This window comes from Schistocerca piceifrons, chromosome 1, assembly GCF_021461385.2.
Source record: "Schistocerca piceifrons isolate TAMUIC-IGC-003096 chromosome 1, iqSchPice1.1, whole genome shotgun sequence".
Lineage (NCBI taxonomy): Eukaryota > Metazoa > Arthropoda > Insecta > Orthoptera > Acrididae > Schistocerca > Schistocerca piceifrons.
Window position 1 is genome coordinate 1076046013 of NC_060138.1, and position 24417 is coordinate 1076070429.

The window sequence follows — 24417 nt, forward strand, 5'->3', positions numbered from 1 at the left end:
TTACTGTACAAGTTTGTAAGCAACAGTGTCTATACCGCCACATGTATACAGTTAAGTGTTTCTCATGTTATGTTTTGACTAAATTGTCGAGCTTTGATATGAGCTACTGATAGATCAATCCCCCTTCCCCCAATACTAATTGTTGAATCAGATTTGCTTTCTAAATTACAATTATTATACTAATGAAGTGCTACTGCTAATTTTATAATGTTTGTGTATTATAATAAGTAACTGGCAAACTATAATATAATCAGGGACCACATGTCTTATGTGTGTCCTATCGAGTATAAAGAAGTATATGCTCCCAGATAAAACAAACAGTAGTCACAACAAATAAATATTTGAATGCCATTACAGTGACAGTATTTCCCAATAATTAAAATGACAAAATATCCTCTTGTTCAAGGTAGTAATGCTCCACCACTAGTACCGTTTATTGGTAATGACCATTAGCTTTCTGCTTTAATACACAGATAATAAGTGTTACCGAGAGCTACCTAATGCAAAAATGTTTTAATTCTCCTTCTCTGTTATTCATGCCAAACCACTGGTACTTTAGTTGCAAAAGTGTGCTGCTGTCTCGTATCCCGCTTGCATAACAGAATTTAAGGATCAAGTGAATTCCACAATAATTGTTAACTTTCTTTGTGAACAGTGAAAGTACTTTGTACAGCTTTGCCAAATTAGGCTGGCAACCAATTTCCTTTTATGTAATTAGAGTTTACTTTATTACTAATAGAACCTTGATTTGGTTCCCATTGGTTTTCCTGCTCCTTCCTTTGATTAGAAATATTTCAAGAAATGAAAACAGTCTGCTGCATTTTATTACATGTGATCACAGTGAAAATTAAAATCCTTTCACAAGAGTAACATTATCAGCAAATTGCTAATTTTGTAGTAGCTGGTAATGTTACAGACTGTGGCAGTCTAACATGTAGCACCATGATTTGCCGAGTATGTTATGGAACTGCTTATGAAATATGTTGCCACTGATAAGGATCGCCAAGTTTATTTACTAACATGGTCTTTGGGCTTTGTGAAATATAAACAGGAGTGTTGGTGGTCATCACCGAAATGTGTGTTGACAATAATAAATGTGCAAATAAGACAATTTAAATCACTGGTGTTGTGTTAGTTCTTGAACACTCTAGTTATGAAGCCAACATGTTTCAGGAAATAAGATGGTTATATTTCAGTGTTACCAAGGAACTGCAGCAGTGATCATCATTAAGCAGATTAGTAACATCCCAGCATGCTAGTCACTGAGATTTTGAAAACACAGAGAAAAATCTTAATCTAATAATGCATAACATGTATAAAATGAGTGTCTCAGATAGCAAGTGTCAAATAACAGTAAAAAATTTGCAGCAGCCAGAAAGTAACAAATTACACTATTTATTTACATGTCACTGCCCAGGAAAAAGTTTTAAAACCAGACAGGTGTGGTTTAATAACTGTTGAGAGAATAATGTTGTGCGAGTTGAAGATGTTACATTATTACATTTTTTTTATACACTATCTTACTCTCTACAAGAAAAAAGTTTATGTAGTAAGAGGAAGGTCACTTAAGGACATTAAGGATTATATCAGACTTATTCAAAGTCTTTATTGTCAACATATGTTAATACTGAACTAATTTACAACATAATTATAAAAACAACATTCATTAATATTGAGGACATCTTATAACACAAAGAAAAGCGTGTTTTGATATGTTATGTGGGAGCAGCAGTCTTTTGTTCTTTTGGTAACTGCATCATTTCACCCCAATGGCTTCTTAAAATTCCATGCTGAGATCTAAGAGAGAGCGAAAAAAAATTTTTAATCAGTATAAGATACTGCCAAAATGTAAATGCAGTACATCAAGAAACAGTACAATACATTCAGTTTAAATAAGTGACAGTATTTCCCAATAATTAAAATGACAAAAGATCCTCATGTCCAAGTTAGTAGTGCTACACCATTAGTACTGTTTATTGGTAATCACCATTAGCTTTCTGCTTTAATACACAGATAGTAAGTGTTACCGAGAGCTACCTAGTGCAAAATATGTGCCATCATAATGGACATTAATTTTACGATGAATTTCAATAAGTTTCACGTTTTTCCTGCACACAAACTGAATAATGAAATGCTGTCTTTTGTGATGTAAATTTTTGGGGGAAGTGATTTTAAAAGCTGGTGTTTGCGCATCAGCACGATGCTGCCATCTTGTGAACATCCTGCTATGTTTAGGGACATGATTGTCGATTTAAACGTTACTGCTGCCACTTTTCACATTTCAATTACAATTTACACACACACACACACACTGACTTTGTGAGAGATATGAAACGCTGGTGGAAATTAAGCAGGTTATTATCTGCCTGTATAGACTCTGGCAAGGTATTGGTGTATTCAGCTAACTCACGCTTCAGATTGCAGATGCCACACCCAATGGGACAAAAGGCTACAAAAAGAAAATTGTTTGTCGTGAAGTGAATGACAGCTGTTAAAATAGAGATATTAGTGAGGGTTTTGCTAAATTTGATGAATATATAGTTCAAACACATCAGCATCACATTGTTTCAATAACAGAGTTACTGGGTGGGGTACCTACCTTGAGACATTTTAACTGTAATGTTTTCTTAATACAATGAGATGTGTCTGACCTGAGTGAGAAGCATCAGCTATGAACCATTTGTGAACTTCAATCATTCAATTTGTGTACTTTCTACTATAATAAACATGTGCCCTCATAATGGACATTAATTTTATGATGAATTTCAGTGAGTTTCACATTTTTCCTGCACACAAACTGAATAATGAAATGCTATCTTTCGTTATGTAAATTTTTGGGGGAAGTGATTTTAAAAGCTGGTGTTTGTGCATCAGCACGATGCTGCCACCTTGTTAACATCCCACTACGTTTAGGGACATGATTGTTGATTTAAATGTTACAGCTGCGACTTTTCGCACTTACATTAGAAATTTCTACAGTGGAAACACTTGTTTACTACAAATTCCTCCGACTGAAACTAAACTACCAGCAACATTGAACCTCACCCTCCCAGTTCATACTGCCATTCAACAGTGACATGCCACCCCCCCCTGCCCCAGTCTCTCACCAAACCATTCCACGGTCACTCGCCTTCCATGAATTTCTTACCTCCACTTGGCCTCAAAATCCTTTTGCAAGTCCCTTCTCAATACAAATCTCACAATAGAAGAAAGGACATGCATTCGCAATCTCAAAAACAGACCCTCATATAACCATTCTTCCAGCAGACAAATGCTCCACCACTGTTGTGATGAATTGCAGTGACTACCTGACAGAAAGCCAACTAATTGTCTGACTACACCACTTACAATCTCTGCCATGGTGTCCATCATAACCTCCACTCCCTACTGAACACCTTTGGCTCAGCCCAGAATCTCTCTCGAGTCCATCTCCCTCCTCAACCCAACAACCCCACTCGCCTTGTATGCGCTTCCCAAAATCCACAACTCAACAATCCTCAATACCCCATTGTAACTGTTTAATGCACTCACTGAAAGAATTCCTATTCACCACTGCTAATGCCACCTTCCTATACATCAACATCCCTCACGCAGTTATCAAACACTGCCTCTTCCAGTGTCCTCCCAACTCTGAACTCACAACTTCATTTCTCATACATCTTACCAACTATATCCCCACATAGAACTACTACTCTTTTGAGCACAAGGTCCACAAACAAATCCATGGCACCCAATGGATCCACATGGCAGCCTCCTATGCCAACTTGTTTATGGGCGATTTAGCCAAACCCCTTGTCTGGATCAAGTTCACTGATGATATCTTCATAATCTGAACTCAAGGCCATCATAATCTGGACTCAGGGCCAAGACACAACCTCGACACATTCTGTCCCATTTGCTTTCTCTCTCTCTCTCTCTCTCTCTCTCTCTCTCTCTCTCTCTCTCTCTCTCTCACACACACACACACACACACACACACACACACACACACACACACACACACGAAAACTTGTCAAAGGATTTACTCTGAAACCTAGCAAAGTTCTCATTCTCTTTTGTGTGTGATTCTCGATGGCTGAAGTCTCTTGCTATTTGATGACTGACCTCCTTACTCCTAAACTAGTATTCCCCCCACAGCTTCGCACATGTATGCATTTGACACATGTACTGAAAATGCCTCCTCCTCCTGTGTGTGTGTGCGCACCTCAACCACCTGAAGCACCACAGCCAGACTTAATGAATTTCCTCCACATCAAAAGAAATAATTACTAAATGACAGTGTCTAGTATACTTATATGAAACAATATTTAATTTTATTGATCCCCAACATCTGTGTAATGCAGCAATTCCACAAACCTTTTAACTAGTACTGAGATAAAAGTTATTCAAGAATGCTAAATTATTATAAAAGGACATTTATGGGTGTGAAAGCTTTCTTGATATCTCGCTTTTTTATGCTTGTGCTCTCTTGCCGTTAGGTCAGACTGAATGTTCATCAAAGCGTATAAAAATAAATTGGGTACTACGACTAAGATATTTGAAGATCCTCATCCATTTCAGACAAAAAGAAAAATAGATTTCATTCATAAAAAGTGAGGAAATTAAATAAGGAAGCCTTTCGCTCGGTTTGCAATTATTTCAAAAGCCATTTCGTGAGTAATTACTACACTGAAGTGCAAAAGAAACTGATATAGGCATGCTTATTCAAATACAGAGATATGTAAAAAGGCAGCATATGGCTTTGCAGTTGACGACTCCTATATAAAACAACAAGTGCCTGGCACAGTTGTTAGATCAGTTACTGCTGCTACAATGGCATGTTATCATGATTTAAGTGAGTTTGAATATGGTGTTACAGTCAGCGCATGAGCGATGGGAAGCAGCATCTCCAAGGTAGCGATGAAGTCGGGATTTTCCCTTATGAAAATATCACGAGTGTACTGTGAATATCAGGAATCTGGTGAAACATCTGATCTCTGACATTGCTGTGGCTGGAAAAAGATCCTGCAAGAATGGGACCAATGATGACTGAAGGGAATGTTCAGTGTGACAGAAGTGCAACCCTCTCCAAATTGCTGCATATTACAATGCTGGGTCATCAACAAGTGTTAGCATGAAAAACATTCAATGAAACATCATGACTGCTGGACACAAAACTTTACACCTTGCCTTGGCCTGTCAACACCAACATAGGACTGTTGATGACTGAAAACATGTTGCCTGGTCAGATGAGTCTCGTTTCAAATTGTATTGAGCCAATGGACATGTATAGGTATGGAGACAGTCTCATGAATCCATGGACCCCGAACTGTCAGCAGGAGACTATTCAAGCTGGTGGAGGTTCCATAATAATGTGGGGCGTGTGCAGCTGGAGTGATGGGGGACTCCTGATAAGTCTAGATACAACTCTGATGGGTGACACAGACGTAAGCATCCTGTCTGATCATCCACATCAATTCATGTCCATTGCGCATTGTGACAGACTTGGTTAATTCCAGCAGGACAATGTGACACCCCACATGTTCAGAATTGCTACAGAGTGGCCCCAGGAACACTCTTCTGAGTTCAGACACTTCTGCTGGCCACCTAACTACCCAGACATGAACATTACTGAGAATATCTGGGATGCCTTGCAACGTGCTGTTCAGAAGAGACCTCCACCCCCTCGTACTTTTGCGGATTTATGGACAGCCCTGCAGGATTCATGGTATCAATTCCCTCCAGCACTACTTCAGGCACTAGTCGAATCCATGCCACGTCATGTTGATAATTTTTCTGAGAGCGATTATTATGAAAGCAAACTTCATTTCTTTTCACTGTCAGTAAAATAGCAAACAAATTATTTCCAAGTTAACTGTGGGCCACAGCTATTTTGCAGTTTCAAAAGTAAATGAAAGTTAACAGTATTATTATCATTCTTGATTTTGGTAAAAGTATCTGAGATTAAACAAAAGAGTATCAGGCCTCAGGTTTGTTATAATATTATTACCAAAGTTAAAGTTTTCAGAATAATTTTATGTAATAGTTCATACTCTTGAATATCACATATAGAATATAAAGCGAATTTCATATAATTGCTGGTAGTAATGTTATACTCTCACCTTCATCTGTCTATCTCCTCCTTGTCCTCTTTCTGTCAATTTCCTCCTCCCCCTCTCTCTTTCCATCTTCGCCTCCCCTCTACTGCCCATGAAACTACACCTTTCAGCTGCTTCATGGATCTCCCCCTCCTCCCCTCATCTATTAATTTCCCTCTCCCCTGAGCCCTGTCCATCCTATCCTCTGTCCACCTCAATCTGTCCTCAGCCATGCTCAATAGCAAGTATAGCACCTGCAATGAATTTCAATAAAGCAGGCCCATACTATTTCCACAGCATGTCTGTTACAGGGCAGGCTGCACATCAGCTACTTGAAAAATCATTATTTGCCCATAACACACAGGCTGCCATGCAAAGCAGGTTGATACTATTCCAACATAACATGCCTGTCATGCAAAGCAACCTACATGTTGGGGCCTGGAAAACCTTTTCTTGCCCTTGACATGAAGGGTGCCCTGCAATGCTGGCCGATTTGGCCAGCACATACTGTCCCCACACAATATGCCTGTAATTCAGGGCAGCCTATATGCCAGGGGCTGGTAAGAACACCATATCTCTGCTCTTCTTGGTGATAGGAGGTTATAAACCCCACACTGCTGATACTCATGAGGCCTGATGTTTCTGTGCCAAATTTGTTTGAAATCAGTCTGGGGTCTGGAAGGAGATCGCAGATATAAGGACATACACTCTGCATATGCAAGAACTTTCCTACACAGGTAATCACATTACATAATAGATTTTGGGGTATATAATTTTATCTTTAGATTGTGTAGTGCCACTATATACGCCAATCTTTCAGAGGACCTGGACCAGGAAGGTTTCACGCACTGGAGCAGCAAACTGTTGAATATGCAACTAAGGCTTTGCAGTCGCTTGAGAAATTATCAGAATACAGATGCTGAAGATGAAAAAGAACTGTCTAACAGCTAGCAGCATAGATTTCCCACCAAATATGGTCTGATGCAAGAGGATGCTGAAGAACATGGGGATAATGATTCAGCAAACGTGCATCATAATTCTGATCAGTCATAATTCTGATCAGTCATAATTCAGGAAAAAATTGGGAAAATGTCAAGGACTGTCAACAGTGGGAGGTCACCTTAAAGGTTAAGAAACCTGACGTTTGCCAGGCAGCAGCAGATGGCTTCATAATAACACAATATAAAATTATAGACTTTCTTCTGATGAAAAGAGGACAGGTTTGAACAGAATGGTTCTATCGAAAATTACATCACACACGTGGAACACAGCAAATTAAACAAGAGGGAAATCAACAATGAAATCTCAGTGACATGAGATACGATCATGTTTCATGTGCAATATATTATCTCTTCTTTGAGAAGAAAGCATACAAACAGTCCTAGGGATGGTTGCGAGAAGTGTGATAGCATTTCCTTATTTCAACATTTCCACATGTCACTTCATTAGGTACTTCTTGGAGTCCAGACGCCTTCACTCCTTTTCTCATTATGATACACTGTAAAGCTGTATGATAAATAGTAGGTATTGTCAACAAATCTCTGTTGTTACATGTCTAAGTAACTGTTCTCTCTGTAAAATACTAATGCAATCACCAAGTAAATATTAAGATACCAACAGAACATACCTGCACACATCAGTTATATAATATAACTGGTTAAGCAGTAGCGCCCCCCCCCCCCCCCCCCCCTTCAAATGAGAAGCTTTCCTTCAACTTTTCTAGGTTACCTGCAATCTGCACAAATAGAAATAGTATGAAACTGTATAGTGAAAGTTTATTGTTAATCCAGTATACAGATTAAGTTGCTACAACATGCCTTTCTTTTGGTGGTGCCCCCTCTTTATGGGATATATGGAAAGTTAAGTGAACACAAATGGTAAGATTGATCAGTCCTTTTCTGAGTTCCATCCAACCTTTCTAGATGTTGACCTCACTGACTATAAGGTCCAAGCTTAAGGATACAAGTTAAACATTTGAGAAACTATAATAGTGGCACTTTAACAGTTATGATTCGTTTTTATGTCCCTACAGCCTTGGCATTCATGATTACTGTATCTGTTCACACACTGGCATGCTATATGGATAGAAAAACAGGCACACAGCTACCTTCATTATTTGTAACTACCTCCATCAATTCCGTTCACAAGCAGATTCACTGTCCAGCTTAGCCATACTGAAAACTACTCAAAAGTAATGTATCAACTTATGTGTCTTATCCAGAACTGTCTCACCCCTTTTATGATTCTTCCAAACTTACACACAGCAACTGATTTGGTGACTTCCCAACATACATGTCTCACAAACTTGTGTGCACTGCCTCAATCAATTTCTTAAGCATACTGTTCACATTCTTCGTTCAGTAAGCCTCCACTGTCCAATCCATACTTGGCACTTCCCCATTACTAGTTTCTCCAGCTACCACTGGTAAAATATACCTAATCAAAAAGAGAACCACTTGTGCTCTTAAATGTCAAATGGACTAGCTACTAAAGAGCCTTTGTTCAGCTTTCTAGCTTCGCATAATGACCACTAAGTTGCTTGCGTAAGATTAACAGGGCTATGTCAAAGACACTACAGTGTTTAAGAAACAATTTACCACCACAATCCAAATTCTGTAACACAGTAGTTCTCAGCTAAATGCAGCCGGAGGAAGAAGTAACAATATACCTCTGTGCTGATTGACATAATTTCTACATATAAATGGTTCAAATACAGTGGAGTCAAAGGTAGTAGAATGAATCATCATCTAGAGTTATATAACCGATAGAGCTGCTTTTATTCCCAGACCGTTAAGTTATTAACTGACTTTAAGAGAATTTTCAGTTGCTGCTGGTTTCTGGAGAATGATTAACATCCAGCCGATAATAAGAGAAGGTAAAGGTATTGAGCTCCAGTTTCGAATGTTAGAGGTTCAAAGCATCACAGAATTCAAGCTTTTCTTCCTGACTTTGTACAGTAATCATATTGTGTTTTTATAGCATCTCTGATATTGAATTTGGAACAGTAGAGGTGATGAGGCAAGCACAGCTACCACACGCTTTCAGTGTAGCTGTCAAGAGCAAGAGCTCAAATGATAAAAACACTGTTGCATGATTAGGTCAAGGTATAAGGATTAAGTTATCATTACAACCTCCTGGCCAAGATAGTCACCTAAAATGCAATCTCTCAAATTACATGATGCTGGTTGAACAAATGGCTAAGTAAATGACATCTTGCTGCCCTTGCAGTTTTCTGTTCAAATTCACATAGTGGGTATAGCAACATTGGTAATGTGATGCAGGGAATTTCCACATTGTTTAGCTCTTATATGGTTTTGAACTCATCCAACTATTTTGTAGTACAATGTGTATTTGATTTTGCAACAAGTTAGGACAGGTGAGAATATATGCTCTCAGCAAATCACATGTTTCAACATCACAACAAATGTAAGGAGATGATCTCAGAAACTTATGTTTATTTTATTCTGAGCAAGAGGTACACACACCTAAAGACAATAAAAAATTAAACCTGAAAATCTTGCACTGGGTGAAAAGAAACAGATGAATTTGGGACAGAGCTAAGAACTGAAAATGACAGACCAATCCTGAAAAGCCAGTGAATGATGGAGAACCGATAAACCAAACGCTAGCGAAGAGAAACTGGTAAGAATGGTTGATGAGGATAGAGGTACATATACTGACAAAAGCATTATTAGCAGTATTGGAAAAGTGAATAAGATAGAGGAGACATGAAATTGAAGAGGAGGGGCAGAAAAGGATTAATGCAGAAAGAATGTCACAAAAGAGTAAGATTTGGCATCAGTACAAACAAAATCCAATCAGAAAAGGGCCAGAGTGAGTAACAGAAAAGATAAAAGTAAAATTCCCAAAACCTGATATCAGATGGATGATGGGAAGGAAAAAATGACTATTCCGATTTAAGGCCAATTTGCTTTACCTCCCCCCCCCCCCCCCCCCCCCTTTACACACACACACACACACACACACACACACACACACACATAAAGAGGGGCAGGGGCTATATAATTGGAAAATACCTTGATTAACACTTACCATGCCTGCTGATAACATCATCTTTTCCTGATTTTTCAAGTTTCCGTAAGAATTCTTCAAAAACTACGACACCCTTGTACATACTCGTTTTTTTATAATCTTTGACTCTCTTGTTACGATCATCTTCTGTTAATAATTCCTTCGTCTTAGCGTCATATTTCTGAATTTCATCAATTAACTGACTGTCAACATCAAATAAATAAAATTATTGTAAAATAGCATTATACACCACTGTTTTGGAAACTTTACTTAAAATTAATAAACATTCCCATAAAAATATGCTAATAGAAAACAACATGAAAGATAAATATATGTTGCACTGTTGTTATTAAAACCATGCGAAGGATAACAAAAGTGCAAGCAAGACTTGAGATTAAGAAAATGAAAAATACCTTGAAATGAAAGAATGCTTAGCTGGTGATGGCCTTAACAAGTGCAGATGGAGAAATCAACAGTAAGTGTGTAAAAATACTACCTGGATGAATAGTTGTCAGAAACCTGATTAACAATGAAATGTATTTAACTGTTTGATAGGATAACAAATTAGCAATTGAGAAGATCCAGTTAGTGTGACTACACAGGAATACAGGGCACACTACACTGAAAAATGCAAGGGGGGAGGGGGCGCATAGGTAGTGGGGAGGATGGGGAAGAGTTCAAGAGTAGACAAAGAGAGGGAAAGTAGTAAGAGAGCTATCCGAGAGGAAAGATATGAAACACAGTAAAAAATGGGGTTGATGAAAGACAACAAATTAATGGGAAAATGATACATCTGACACTTGAAAGTGAAAGCAAAGAAGAAGAGTATGATAGAGAAAACCTTGTATAAATCAGTTACCTGATTGTTGGAACTGCCGTTGGATTAAATTTCTCTGCTGCTTTTGGATTAAATGGAATGCACACTTTTCCTGTTTTTGGATGGACGCAAAATGGCGACTTCAATAAATGGTTCAGTCCTTTTGTGACATTAATATCCAACCTTGGGTAGGTGTACTGAATCATAATTTCCTGGATGATGAATTGTTTCCATTTTTTCAGATGCCCCTGTAGAACATAAAGATTGATGTAAATGAAAACAAATAAAATTTTAAAAGAGAGAGGATATGATGCATAAGGTATTGAAGCTTAATATAAATCACTGGAATCACAAAAAAAACTGACATCCTGATGGGCTATGTTGATCTGGAGTTACAGTAAAAGAAAGGAAGCAATGAAAATGGGAAGAAAAGCAAAATGGAAGATTAGGGTTTAACATCCCATCAATGTCTACATCATTAGAGAAGGAGCACAGACTTGGAGAGTACGACGAAGGAAAGCTGTCTAGACTTTTCGAAAGGAGCCATTCCACCTACATCTGAAATGATTTAAGGAAATTAAATCTAAATTCTTCATTAATATGAGTACAGATGAAAGTTCTCCAACAGCCAAATCCCTTAACCCATTACTGGCCATTGTCCCTTTTTTGGGACGCGTATATTTTACTTATTTCTACGTAAGCAATGGAGCTTTTAGCTTTTATTGTTGCACCTGTAGGTTCAACTAACTACTATTATGCCTGTAAATGTAAAATAAATAACTTTTTTCTAAGTACTTCACGTCAGGAAAATTATAAACTTGCCGATTTTTTTGTTCTCGCACTTGGCAGCACTATATGTCTGTTGGTAGTTCCTGGACAACAATGAGCTGTGATTTAGTTGTCTGGGCGTGTTTGTTATGAACATATGGATGTCCGTGTAAGATTAAGTATACTTCAGATTTTTTCAAGTGAGTGCAATATCGATATATTTTATGCGTCCCAATAATGGGACAATGGCATGTTACACTATCATTTATTGTTGATGTGCCCTGTTCCTGTATACACGTATTATACAGAGAAGAACTGCATTTTACGTTCTTTATATCTGCTTTTTGCATATTCAATTCGAATTTTATGATTCCAACAGGATAAAAACATGCCGCGTGGACTTACACTTGAAGGAATTCTAGCAGAACTAGAGAACCACCAAGATACGTTGAAGATGATGACGTAGAATTGGCGATTATTCCACCCAATGCAGATGTAATAACAGATGAAGAAGACATTGACAAAAATCTACTGAACAATGAGTCTGTTGTGCAAGATGTAGCCGGTACTTTAGAGCTCATAACCAGCCGAGGAGAAGCTAATGCTACAGTTGTACCTCCAGAAGCCAAAAGAAGGAAAGCATTAGGAGATGGAGCAGAAAGTAGTACATTATCTACAAAAAAGTGTAAATGTAAATGGCATAAATGTCAACCAACGTACACAAAGACTAGTGAACCAGGGAAGAGCAACGAACATTGTGTTGCGAAATGTCTAGCAAATAAGACAGTGCCCCATGTGTTTGAGGATTTTTTTTTTTTTCTTAGAAACTAATGGATACTATTATTGAACAAAGTGAAATCTATGCTTGCCAACATAACAAAATAAATTTTCTGCTAACCAAAGAAGAACTAAAATCATTTATTGGCATACTACTTCTGAGTGGTTATCATAAGCTTCCCCATGAGAATATATACTGGGAACAGGCTCCTGATGTCAGTGTTGCTTTAGTCTTCAATGCCATGTCAAGAAATAGGTTTTGGGAAATAAAGAGATTAATTCATATCAATGACAACTTCAAAATAGACAGAAACGACAAGGCGTACTAACTGAGGTTGTACTTTGAAATGCTAAAAAAGGAATTTGGTAAATTTGACGTATTTCATTCAGAACGCTTAATTGATGAAATGATGGTACGTTATTATGGCAAACATTCAGCTAAAATGTTTCTGAGGGGAAAGCCTATCAAATTTGGATATAAAATTTGGTGTCTTACAAGTTCCAATGACTTTCTTTATAATTTTTCGCCATACTGTGGCAAGGCTGACAACAAACAGGAGCCTTTAGGTGCAAGGGTAGTAAATGAACTAACCAGCATGATTCCAGAATCCGAGTATCCGAATTATAAGCTTTTCTTTGACAACTTTTTCACCAGTGTTGACACACTGATCACACTCAGAAAGAGTAAACTGAAAGCTACAGGACCAATAAGAGAGATCCGAACTAATGCATGTCCTTTGATTGACTCGAAAAGAATGGCAAAAGAAAAGGAACGAGGACTCTATGACTACATGTTTGACAAAGAGAACGAAGTTCTGGTTGTGAAATGGAGTGACAACAAATGAATATGTGTAGCGACAAATTACAGTACTATTACTCCTCTGAGTTCTACTAAAAGATACTCACGGGCACAGAAAAAGGAAATATCTGTTACAATGCCACATCTCATTGAAGAATACAATGCCCATATTGGTGGCGTAGATCTGCTGGACAAGCAGATATCACTTTATAGGATGAGGATAAGGTCAAAGAAATGGTGGTGGCCATTATTCACACAGATGATAGATATCTGCGTAGTAAACACATGGCGTGCATAGCAAATTGCTAACTCTAATGAGAAGCTCTCACTTTTGGATGCCTGATGGAGAATAGTGATGTTTTACCTATCAAAGGAAACAGGATCAGTACCAAAACGCAGAGGGCCACAAGAAAGCAAATTGATGGAAGGACGAGTGAGCACAGATGTACGACCAGATCCAGGAAATCATTTCATTGTGCCAAGTAAAACACAGAAGAGATGTGCTTACTTCAAGGAAAAAAAAAAAAAATTTGTGACAGGTGCAATGCTGGTGTACACGACAAGTGTTTTGCTTCATTTCATACTCAATAGACATTCAATAATATTAAAACATTCTTTATTTATTGTTTGTGTTGTTTCTTACAATATTGTGTGTGGAGAATAAGGTTGTGAATTTGGTTAGCACATTTGGCCAATGTCCCAAAAATGGGACAGTCTGTAGTTTTTGTTCTAATAAACTGAAAATTTTCAAAACAACTTTTTATTCAATTAATCACTCAATGTAACGTATTTATGTATAAAAGTTTGCAAAAAATGATCCGATAGAGTTTTGGCCAAGGACTAACTAAGCAACTGTGAGAAACAGCATGACACGTCAACAATGCAATAATGTAGGTACAGTGCATGATCCCTCAACAGATAAATTTTCAAAGCACAGATAACAACAGGTGTTGTATAAGAAATGATAATATGAAACTAGCATATGTGGTCCCAGCAAAACTGTCTGCATGAAACAGGTGATCCTCATGGACATGGAGGATGTAACTGTCTGAGAAGTATTTGGCTACTTGTAGGGCTTGTGGACTCAGTTGACAAACATAAATCTTGTTTGCTGTTGGTAACTGTGAAAGATATATTAATTAAGTATATGCACAACGTAAAGCTATATTTTTACTTTTGCAGCAGCAGGAAGGCAACGGGTTGCTTCAGCATGGGAACGCCATACCATATTTACTCGAATCTAAGCCGCATTTTTTTTCCGGTTTTTGTAATTCAAAAAAACCGCCTTCGGATTAGAACCGAGTGCAAAGTAAGTGGAAGTTCTGAAAAATGTTGGTAGATGCCGCCACAACTAACTTCTGCCGTCGAATATATGTAGCGCTACACGGGCATGCTTTGCAGGCACAAAGATAAATACTGGCGCAAAAACCTCTGCGTCAACAAATAAATAAAAAAAAAGGTAGAAGACGAGCTTTTTTTCTCCGCACTGAGTTTCGACCACTGCATTTTCGTACATTATCCAAGGAAGTAAATACAAATTCCGTATTGTTCATCTTCAAATGTAGCAGCATTCCAATGTACTACGAAAATCCGAATGGCGAGACTGTTTGGGATGTTTGTCAAAATGGCCAACTCTATGTTCTGAATTTTTTCCTACCTGTGAGAAGAGATGGTTGCTAATAGAAACTTTTATGAATTGTGAATCACATGCAGTATTCTCTTCACCATAAGAATAATATGAATATAAACATTTTGCCATGTATTCTTTCATGTTTGCTGCTATCTCATTTAAATCTTGTCTGCTTAATAAACTACGAAACTAGAGTGAGACAACAGCAAACACGCAAGAATATACATATCATGTCATGTTTATATTCATATTATTCTTATGCCTAATAGTGATACAGACAGAAATGAAGCATGGCAGTTGACTAGATTTTTAAATCTAAGATGACTCTTAATTTCTGTGCAGGATGTAATGTACTAAAGAGGCGTCTGCAAAGATTTTCAAACAGAGAAAAATTTTTGCTAAACTCTCATTCAGAACATCTTCTATCATACGCAGTCTATTATTTGGTTCTTGTTGATCATTATCAAAGAAAGCAGCAGTGTAAGTAACAACAAACAGCAGTCTCTTGCCATTGTTTCGCTAATGAGACAATTCCTCTCTCTCTTTTTTTTTTAATTGTAAGCGGTGGTAGTGTGAACAAAAGCAAGCCCTGCGGCGAGTGGCAACAGGCCGTAAACACTCGTTATCAGAATGCGACAAACAATGGATGACACAGTACAGTAATGCATTTTCAGCTTAGAGTGACGTAAACACCTATAACAAAGAGACTGGCACTTATCAGATCAAAGAAAAATAAGCAATCAATTCAAACTAGACAAAGCACGTGAAAAAGGAAGGATACCCGTATAAATACGGACGGAGTGCCTGACGCATAGCAATGGCTACCTGGTAAAGCTTAACTGCTAAGCTTACGACTCGAACCAAACTACTGTAGCTGTATCGTCATTCATTTGACCTAAATCGTGTCTCATATTGCAATGGACCAACCTTGTTTTGATTTGGAGGTGGGGCCTAAAACTTTTCTCTCCCCTTGAATTTAGAGTCTCAAATTTCAGGTGCGGCTTAGATTCGGGAAAATTTTTTTTTCTTTATTTCGAGTTTCATTTTTCAGGTGCGGCTTAGATTCGAGTGTGGCTTAGATTTGAGTAAATACGGTAATGTGAACTAAAAATTAAATTACTAACATTTGCTGGATTATCCCCTGCAGAGGAATTTTAAACACACAAAATACTTCAGCCATTTGAAAGATTTGTAACAATTGATGATGGAGCACTGGAATTTGATAGTAGGAAAAGGAAGAGAAGGGAAAATATTAGATGTATATGGACTGGGGGAAGGGAATGAAAGAGAAAGCCACCTGGCAGAATTTTGCAAAGAGCATATTTTCAATGCTAAAACTAGGTTTAAGAATCATAAGGGAGGGTTGTATATGTGGAAGAGACCTGGAGCCACTGGAAAGTTTCAGATTGATTATACAGTGCTAAGACAGAGATTGAGGAACGAGATTTTAAATTGTAAGATATTTTCAGTGGCAGATGTGGACTCTGACCATAATTTATTGGTTGTGAGCTGCAGACTGAAACTGTGGAAATTGCAAAAAGGTAGGAAATTAAGGACATGGGACTTGGATAAGTTGAAAGAACCAGGGGTTGTTGAGATTTCAGAGGGACCACTAGGCAATAGTTGACTAGAACAGGGGAAATCAATACAGTAGAAGATAAAAGGGTAGCTTTAAGAGATGAAATAGTAAAGGCAAAAGAGGATCAGATAAGAAAAAAGAAAAGACCTAATAGAGATTCACAGATAATGCAAATGATACTGAATTTAATTAACAAAAGAAGAAAATTGAAAAATGCAACAAATGAAGCAGCAAAAGAGAATAAAAACGTTTAAAAAAGTGATACTGGCAGGAAGTGCAAAATGGCTAAGAAGGAATGGCTAGAGGACAGATGTAAGGATTTAGAAGCATATTTCTCTAGAGGAAAGATAGATACCACAGACAGGAAAATGAAAGAGGCCTTTGGGAAAAAGAGAAGCGGCTGTAGAAACATTAAGAGCTCAGATGAAAAACCAGTGCTAAGCGAAGATGGCAAGGCTGAAAGGTGGAAGGAGTATATAGAGGGTCCTTACAAGACAATATTATAAAAAGGAATGTGTACATAGATGAAGATGAGAGGGGAAATATTATACTGCAAGAAGAATTTTCACAGAACTCAGAAAGATCTAACAAGGGCAGGCCAAGATGTTCGGATCACAGATTTATTTCAAACTTTGTACACCTTAAGTAGGCCATTAAAAACAATATAATGTGTAAGTAATAACGTGCACTACTGTGGCAATTCCGAGAAAATCTCAAGAGAAGTTTTACGCATCTATTATTTAAGCGAAGTATCTGTGTGAAGATAATGACTGCCGGAAGTCCAATGGTTAACTTTTAACTTATATTTTTTCATCATTATTATTTAATTTATATGACATCTGAGAGGTAATATAACGACAAAAAACCACGTGCATTTTCATGTAGTTCTAGTGAATGGTTAACTTTTAACTCAACAGGTATGGGAAGGGGAGGTTGGCAAAACTTATAGGTGACAGCATAGGTGGGGGTGGTGGGATCACTCATGGGAAAATTCCGGTAGTTGTGGGTGTTAGAGCTGTACCTTTTTTAGATTGAAGTCAGCTGATAGGTATTCCTGCTTAAGGGAAGTCTCTCTAACAAAGAAACCACTTTCTACAAAGCTTGGGTATCCGATTAATGAGGGAATTAGTATATTTCATCAAAATATACAAGGTATTCGAGATAAAGTTAGTGAACTGCTTATAGATGTTGACTCTGAAATTATTGGTATATCTGAACACTTCTTAAATAAGGAGATAATTCAGAGGCTTCCTTTACCAGGATACAGGTTGGCTGGCAGCTTTTCTAGGAGCTCTTTGCGGTGTGGGGGAGTAGCCATGTATGTGAGAAACGGTATCCCATTTGAGTCAATTGATGTTTCAAAGTACTGCACTGAAAAGGTGTTTGAATGTTGTGCAGGTGTGGTTAAATTTAGTGGAGCTAAACTTCTTACTGTTGTTATTTATAGATCCCCAGACTCCGATTTCACAACATTTTTGCTAAAGCTAGAGGAGGTTCTTGGTTCACTTTATAGGAAATACAAAAAGTTAGTTATATGTGGTGACTTCAATATTAATTGTATAAGTGATTGTGCAAGGAAAAGGATGCTGGTAGACCTCCTTAATTCATATAATCTTATGCAAACCGTATTCTTTCCAACGAGAGTGCAAGGGAACAGTAGAACAACCATAGACAATATTTTTGTTCATTCGTCATTATTAGAAGGGCATTCTGTTAGCAAAAAGGTGAATGGCCTTTCAGATCATGATGCACAAATTTTAAGTCTAAAAGATTTTTGTGCTTCAACACATGTTAAATATAGTTACCAACTTTTTAGGAAAGCTGATCCAGTTGCTGTACAGACTTTTGTAAACCTTATCAAGGAACAAGATTGGCAAGATGTTTATAGTGCTGATACAGTAGACGATAAATATAATGCTTTCCTCAAGACTTTTCTCGTGCTCTTTGAAAGTTGCTTTCCGTTAGAACGTTTAAAACAGGGTACTAGCACAAACAGGCAGCTTGGGTGGCTGACTAAAGGGATAAGAATATCTTGTAGAACAAAGTGGCAATTATATCAAAACGTTAGAAACAGTCAAAATCTAAATGCAGCAGCCCATTACAAACAGTATTGTAAGGTGCTTAAAAAAGTTATTAGGAAGGCAAAAAGTATGTGGTATGCAGATAGAATAGCTAAGTCTCAGGATAAAATTAAAACCATATGGTCAGTCGTAAAGGAAGTGGCTGGTCTGCAGAGACAGGTCGAGGATATAGAATCAGTGCGTAGTGGGGATGTCCGTGTTGCTGATAAGTCGCATATATGTACAGTACTTAATAATCACTTTCTGAATATAGCAGGTGAACTAAATAGAAACCTAGTCCCAACAGGGAATCATATAGCGCTCTTAGAAAAAAGTGTTCCGAGACTGTTACCTGAAATGCTCCTCCATGATACTGACAAGAGGGAGATTGAGTTAATAATTAAATCACTAAAGACCAAGAACTCTCATGGATATGACGGGGTATCTAGCAGAATACTGAAGTATTGTTCCACGTATATTAGCTCAGTACTTAGCCATATCTGTAACTTTTCCTTTAGCAGTGGTCGGTTTCCTGACCGATTAAAGTACTCGGTAGTGAAGCCACTTTATAAAAAGGGAGACAGGGATAATGTTGACAATTATAGACCTATTTCTATGCCATCGGTGTTTGCTAAAGTTATCGAGAGGCTTGTATATACAAGGTTACTGCAGCATTTAAATTCACATAATTTGCTGTCAAATGTACAGTTTGGTTTTAGAAATGGCTTAACAACTGAAAATGCTATATTCTCTTTTCTCTGTGAGGTTTTGGACGGATTAAATAAAAGGTTGAGAACGTTAGGTGTTTTCTTTGATTTAACGAAGGCTTTTGACTGTGTTGACCACAAAATATTACTGCAGAAGTTGGAACATTATGGAGTAAGGGGAGTAGCTTACAATTGGTTCGCCTCCTACTTTAAGAACAGAAAGCAGAAGGTAATCCTCCGCAATATTGAGAGTGGTAATGATGTTCAGTCCCAATGGGGCACTGTTAAATGGGGCGTTCCCCAAGGGTCGGTGCTGGGGCCACTGCTGTTCCTTATTTATGTAAATGATATGCCTTCTAGTATTACAGGTGATTCAAAAATATTTCTGTTTGCTGATGACACCACCTTGGTAGTGAAGGATCTTGTGTGTAATATTGAAACATTATCAAATAATGTAGTTCATGAAGTAAGTTCGTGGCTTGTGGAAAATAATTTGATGCTAAATCACAGTAAGACTCAGTTTTTACAGTTTCTAACCCACAATTCAACAAGAACTGACATTTTAATCAGACAGAATGGGCATGTTATAAGCGAGACGGAACAGTTCAAGTTCCTAGGCGTACGGATAGATAGTAAGCTGTTGTGGAAAGCCCATGTTCAGGATCTTGTTCAGAAACTAAATGCCGCTTTATTTACCATTAGAACAGTATCTGAAATAAGTGACATTTCAACACGAAAAGTAGTATACTTCGCATATTTTCATACGCTTATGTCATATGGTATTATTTTTTGGGGTAATTCTTCTGATTCAAAAAGGGTATTTTTGGCTCAAAAACGGGCTGTTCGAGCTACGTATGGTGTAAGTTCAAAAACCTCTTGTCGACCCCTATTCAATAGTCTGGGAATTTTGACATTGCCCTCACAGTATGTATTTTCTTTAATGTTGTTTGTTGTTAGCAATATTAGCTTATTCCCAAGAGTTAGCAGCTTTCACTCAGTTAATACTAGGCAGAAATCAAATCTGCATGTGGAATGCACTTCCTTGACTCTTGTGCAGAAAGGAGTGCAGTATTCTGCTGCATCCATTTTCAATAAGCTACCACAAGAACTCAAAAATCTTAGCAGTAGCCCAAACACTTTTAAGTCTAAACTGAAGAGTTTCCTCATGGCTCACTCCTTCTATTCTGTCGAGGAGCTCCTGGAAGAGATAAAAAATTAAGCAAATTCCAGTGTTACATTCTTGATTTTCTTTATTTAAACTAACGACTTGTTTCATTTTATGTGTTTCTACAATCGTGTTATAATTTCATGTATTGACTCGTTCCATGACCATGGAGACTTCTCCTAAATGTGGTCCCACGGAACAATAAATAAATAAATAAATAAATAAATAAATATTTTTTCATCATTATTATTTAATTTATATGACATCTGAGAGGTAATATAACGACAAAAAACCTTGTGCATTTTCATGTAGTTCTAGTGAATTTCATACATTATTTAACTATTAACTATTTTTAATTAAATTTTCAAGGACAAGGGACAGACTTGGAAAGCCCAAGTCAAACCCTGAAAAATAATGATGGGAATGATGTTATTCACAATCAGTAATATAGTAAGTCAGAATGTGCCAGACCGCAAGTGTAATATACTATTACTCCTCAGATGTGCTCTCGACCTCACACATTGCAGGATGGTATTTATTATGCGGACATGGAAAACATAAATTGAAACGGCATATACTACATCAAACGAATGTAGTTTTCCTGCATTTAAGGAAATGATCAGAGTTTCTAAGGGAAAACTGACCTCATTGATATTTTGAAAAGTTTCTCTTTCTTCCAATAATTTGGGTGCAAACCATGCATAATTCAAACATAGGTGCTGAAAAATGGTGATGTACGATGGAATGGATTTTAATAGCATCTTCACAGTGTAATATACCTACCATACAAAGACTTAATGAAAACTTCGATTCCCTGACATCGTGTAGTACAATACCTCACCTTAAAATGATTGGCACTGTGGTGATTCATGAATTTCATAAAAATGACACTAAATTGAAGACTAATTAGCAGACACTATTACAAAATAAAACAAATGACGATGTGTTTTAACAAACTGTGGCATTCATTGTAGTATTTGGAGTGGCATTCATTGTAGTATTTGGAAAGACTTGAATTAGTGAAAATGGTAGGAATAAAATATATGGTATTAATCACCAACTGTAATTGTTCAAATAATTGGACTTTTACGAATGTGGTTTACTCATTCAAGAAGTTATTCTGTCGCTTGCAAATGAAGGCACATACTGTAAAACGTAAATTTAAGATGAAAGCTGTAAAGAACATTCCGTCTTAATGACTTTATTAGTTAAACTTGTATTGTTATAACCAGATATATGCCTAATTATAAAAGTCTAGGCATCTGTTACAAATTCTGTCAATCAAAACCTGTTTCGTTTTACCCTCTTAGTTTCAATTATTGTCAGGAATGTGAGTTGTCTTGTAATTAGCATGTATTAATTAATTTTGTGAAGTTCATTATTGTACTCATATTTAGATGGAATTTTCACATTAAAAACATTTCTACATTATAAATTTCACATATTATTCAATTCTGTAATTTTAGACATATTATTCTGTGTAATCAGAACATCTTAGCTTTGGAACTTTTAACTGTAAATATGATTAAAAATACGTTGTCATTATTAAGTAATAATGGTCCAAGTGACCATCCATTATTTAGAATATATAAATAGGGAAGCAGCGAGGCTGCTGGGACCGGCAGTTTTGAGCTGATCTCTCAAAGTGTAACCTGTGTTAGTTATTTGAATATTATTTCACTAAGATTTAAAGTTGTGAAAAAGTATGTTTCTTGATTTGTGAATCAGTCAGTTGTTTTATGAAGACGTACTGTACAACTCGGCCTCTTTGCAATGCGTCATTATGGATTTGATCAGCTGTTACGAACAGAGGAATAAATGTTTAAAAACTGGAACCGATCACTTTCACTGTAAACCACACACTTCATGAAGATCCAGGCAATCTACGAATATTTCAGTTATGTGGAGAAAAATTTCGTTTTTAACCTTCTACTTATGATTCTAGATAACATCAGATGACATGCACTTTTGATAAGGCAGTTCATCTGTCTTCGAAGTTTTGAGGATTACCTTACTGACGAGTAGATAATAATTATGTAGAGGTGTTAAAACAGGAAGCAACTTGTCATCTGCTGTCAATCAGAAATGAACAGTTCTGAAGGAACTTAATAAAGTGTTTTACTTGCCAATAGAAATAAATGTCACATGGTTGGCAAATTGGAGTACATTTTGGGGGTATGACTAACTGTGCAAGCTGGAAGACGTGTAACAAATAATATGAAATTCGCTAAAACTTCATGCAAATACAAGTAGCTTTTGGAGTTATGTTACCTCTCAAATGTTAAAAATTAAATAATATGATGAGTGATGAAAAAAAGCAGACTGATAATTAAGTTTGAGTGGGACTCAGACCATCGCCTAATGTAAATTCGTCTTACAGAACATGAAAGCTAATCACTTGACCACCACGAACACTAACCACCAATACTCATGCACAGGTACATAAGCCACACTCACGCACAGGTACATAAGCCACATAACAGACATGTAAAAATTATCTTGCAATTTTTCGGAATTGTCAGAGTACTGCACCTTACTACTTGCACATTATGCTGTTTTAATAGCTTAATAAAGGTGTACAAAGTCTGAAGTAAATCTGCGATCCCAACGCCGTGGACCCCCCTTGTAAGTTGAAACAAGGTTACGGAGGTAGACGATATTCTGTCAGAACTATTGAGAGCCTTGAGAGAGCCAGCCATGACAAAACTCTTCCATCTGGTGTACAAGACAGGCGAAATGCCCTCAGACTTTAAGATGAATGTAGTAATTCCAATTCCAAAGAAAGCAGTTGATGACAGGCGTAAAAGTCACTGAACTACCAGTTTGTCATGGTTGCAAAATACTAAACTAAATTATTTACTGGAGACTGGAAATACTGGTAGAAGCCGACCTTGGGGAAGATCAGTTTGGATTCTGCAGAAATGTAGGAAAATGTGAGGCAATACTGACCCTATGACTTATCTTAGAAGATAGGTTAAGGAAAGACAGACCTACATTTGTAGCATTTGTAAACTTAGAGAAGGCTTTGACAATGTTGATTGGAATACTCTCTTTGAAATTCTGAAGGTAGCACAGGCAAAATACAGGAAGAGAAAGGCTATTTACACAACAGACAGCAGTTATAGGAGTTTAAGGGCATGAAAGGGAAGCAGTGGTTGAGACGGGAGTCAAACAGAGCTATAGCCTATCCCTGATTATATTCAATCTGTACACTGAACAAGTAGTAAAGTAAACCAAAGAAAAATCTGAAGTAGGAATTGAAGTTATGGGGATGAAATAAAAACACTGAAATTTGCCAATGACATTGTAATTCTGTCAGAGATAGCAAAGGACTTGGTAGAGCAGTTGAATGGAATGGACAGTGTCTTGAAACAAGAATGTAAAATGAACATCAATGAAAGTAAAATGAGGATAATGGAATGTAGTCAAATTAAATCCGGTGATGCAAAGGGAACTAGGTTAGGAAACCAGACATTTAAAGTAGTAGATGAATTTTGCTATTTGGGCAGCAAAATAAATGATGGCTGCAAAAGTAGAGAGGATATAAAATGTAGATTGGCAATGGCAAGGAAAGCATTGCTGAAGAAGAGAAATTTGCTAACATCAAATACAGATTTAAGTGTTGTGAAGGCTTTTCTGATGGGATTTATTTGGAATGTAAACTGTGGAGTATAAGAATCATACACAGAGACCAAGACTGAATACAGTAAGCAGATACGGAAGGTGTAGGTTGTAGTAGTTGTTCAGAGATAAAGAGGCTCGCACAGAATATAGTAACCTGTAGAGCTGCTTCAAACCAGTCTTCATACTGAAGACCATAATAGCAAAACAGTAAGTTCAGCATAAAGTACTGCCAGATAGTATTGGCCACTTGTGCTGCAATGCAAAGGATATGTGTTTGCACTATCATCTGACAGCCTGAACAGGGAACATTTAAATTACTTTGATTGTCTTCTTTTCAATATTCTGAAAACTACAGTAGCACTGGTAGCTCTTATACCCCCTG

General features: G+C 37.2%; 1 protein-coding gene across 2 annotated transcripts in view; it reads right to left on the reverse strand.

Annotated features, from left to right (window-relative positions):
* Positions 1–1591: 1591 nt before the first annotated feature.
* The window catches only part of LOC124798023 (DNA primase small subunit), an 87027-nt gene continuing 64201 nt past the window's right edge, over positions 1592–24417 (reverse strand). The window contains exons 6-8 of one of the 2 annotated variants that reach the window (XM_047261237.1): positions 10969–11174; positions 10131–10312; positions 1592–1797 (exon numbers count right to left, since the gene is read on the reverse strand). In XM_047261237.1, the coding sequence (XP_047117193.1) occupies positions 1778–1797; positions 10131–10312; positions 10969–11174 (408 nt within the window). In that variant the 3' untranslated portion in view covers positions 1592–1777. The remainder of the gene's footprint in view (positions 1798–10130; positions 10313–10968; positions 11175–24417) is intronic. The other variant, XM_047261246.1, reaches the window with a different exon arrangement.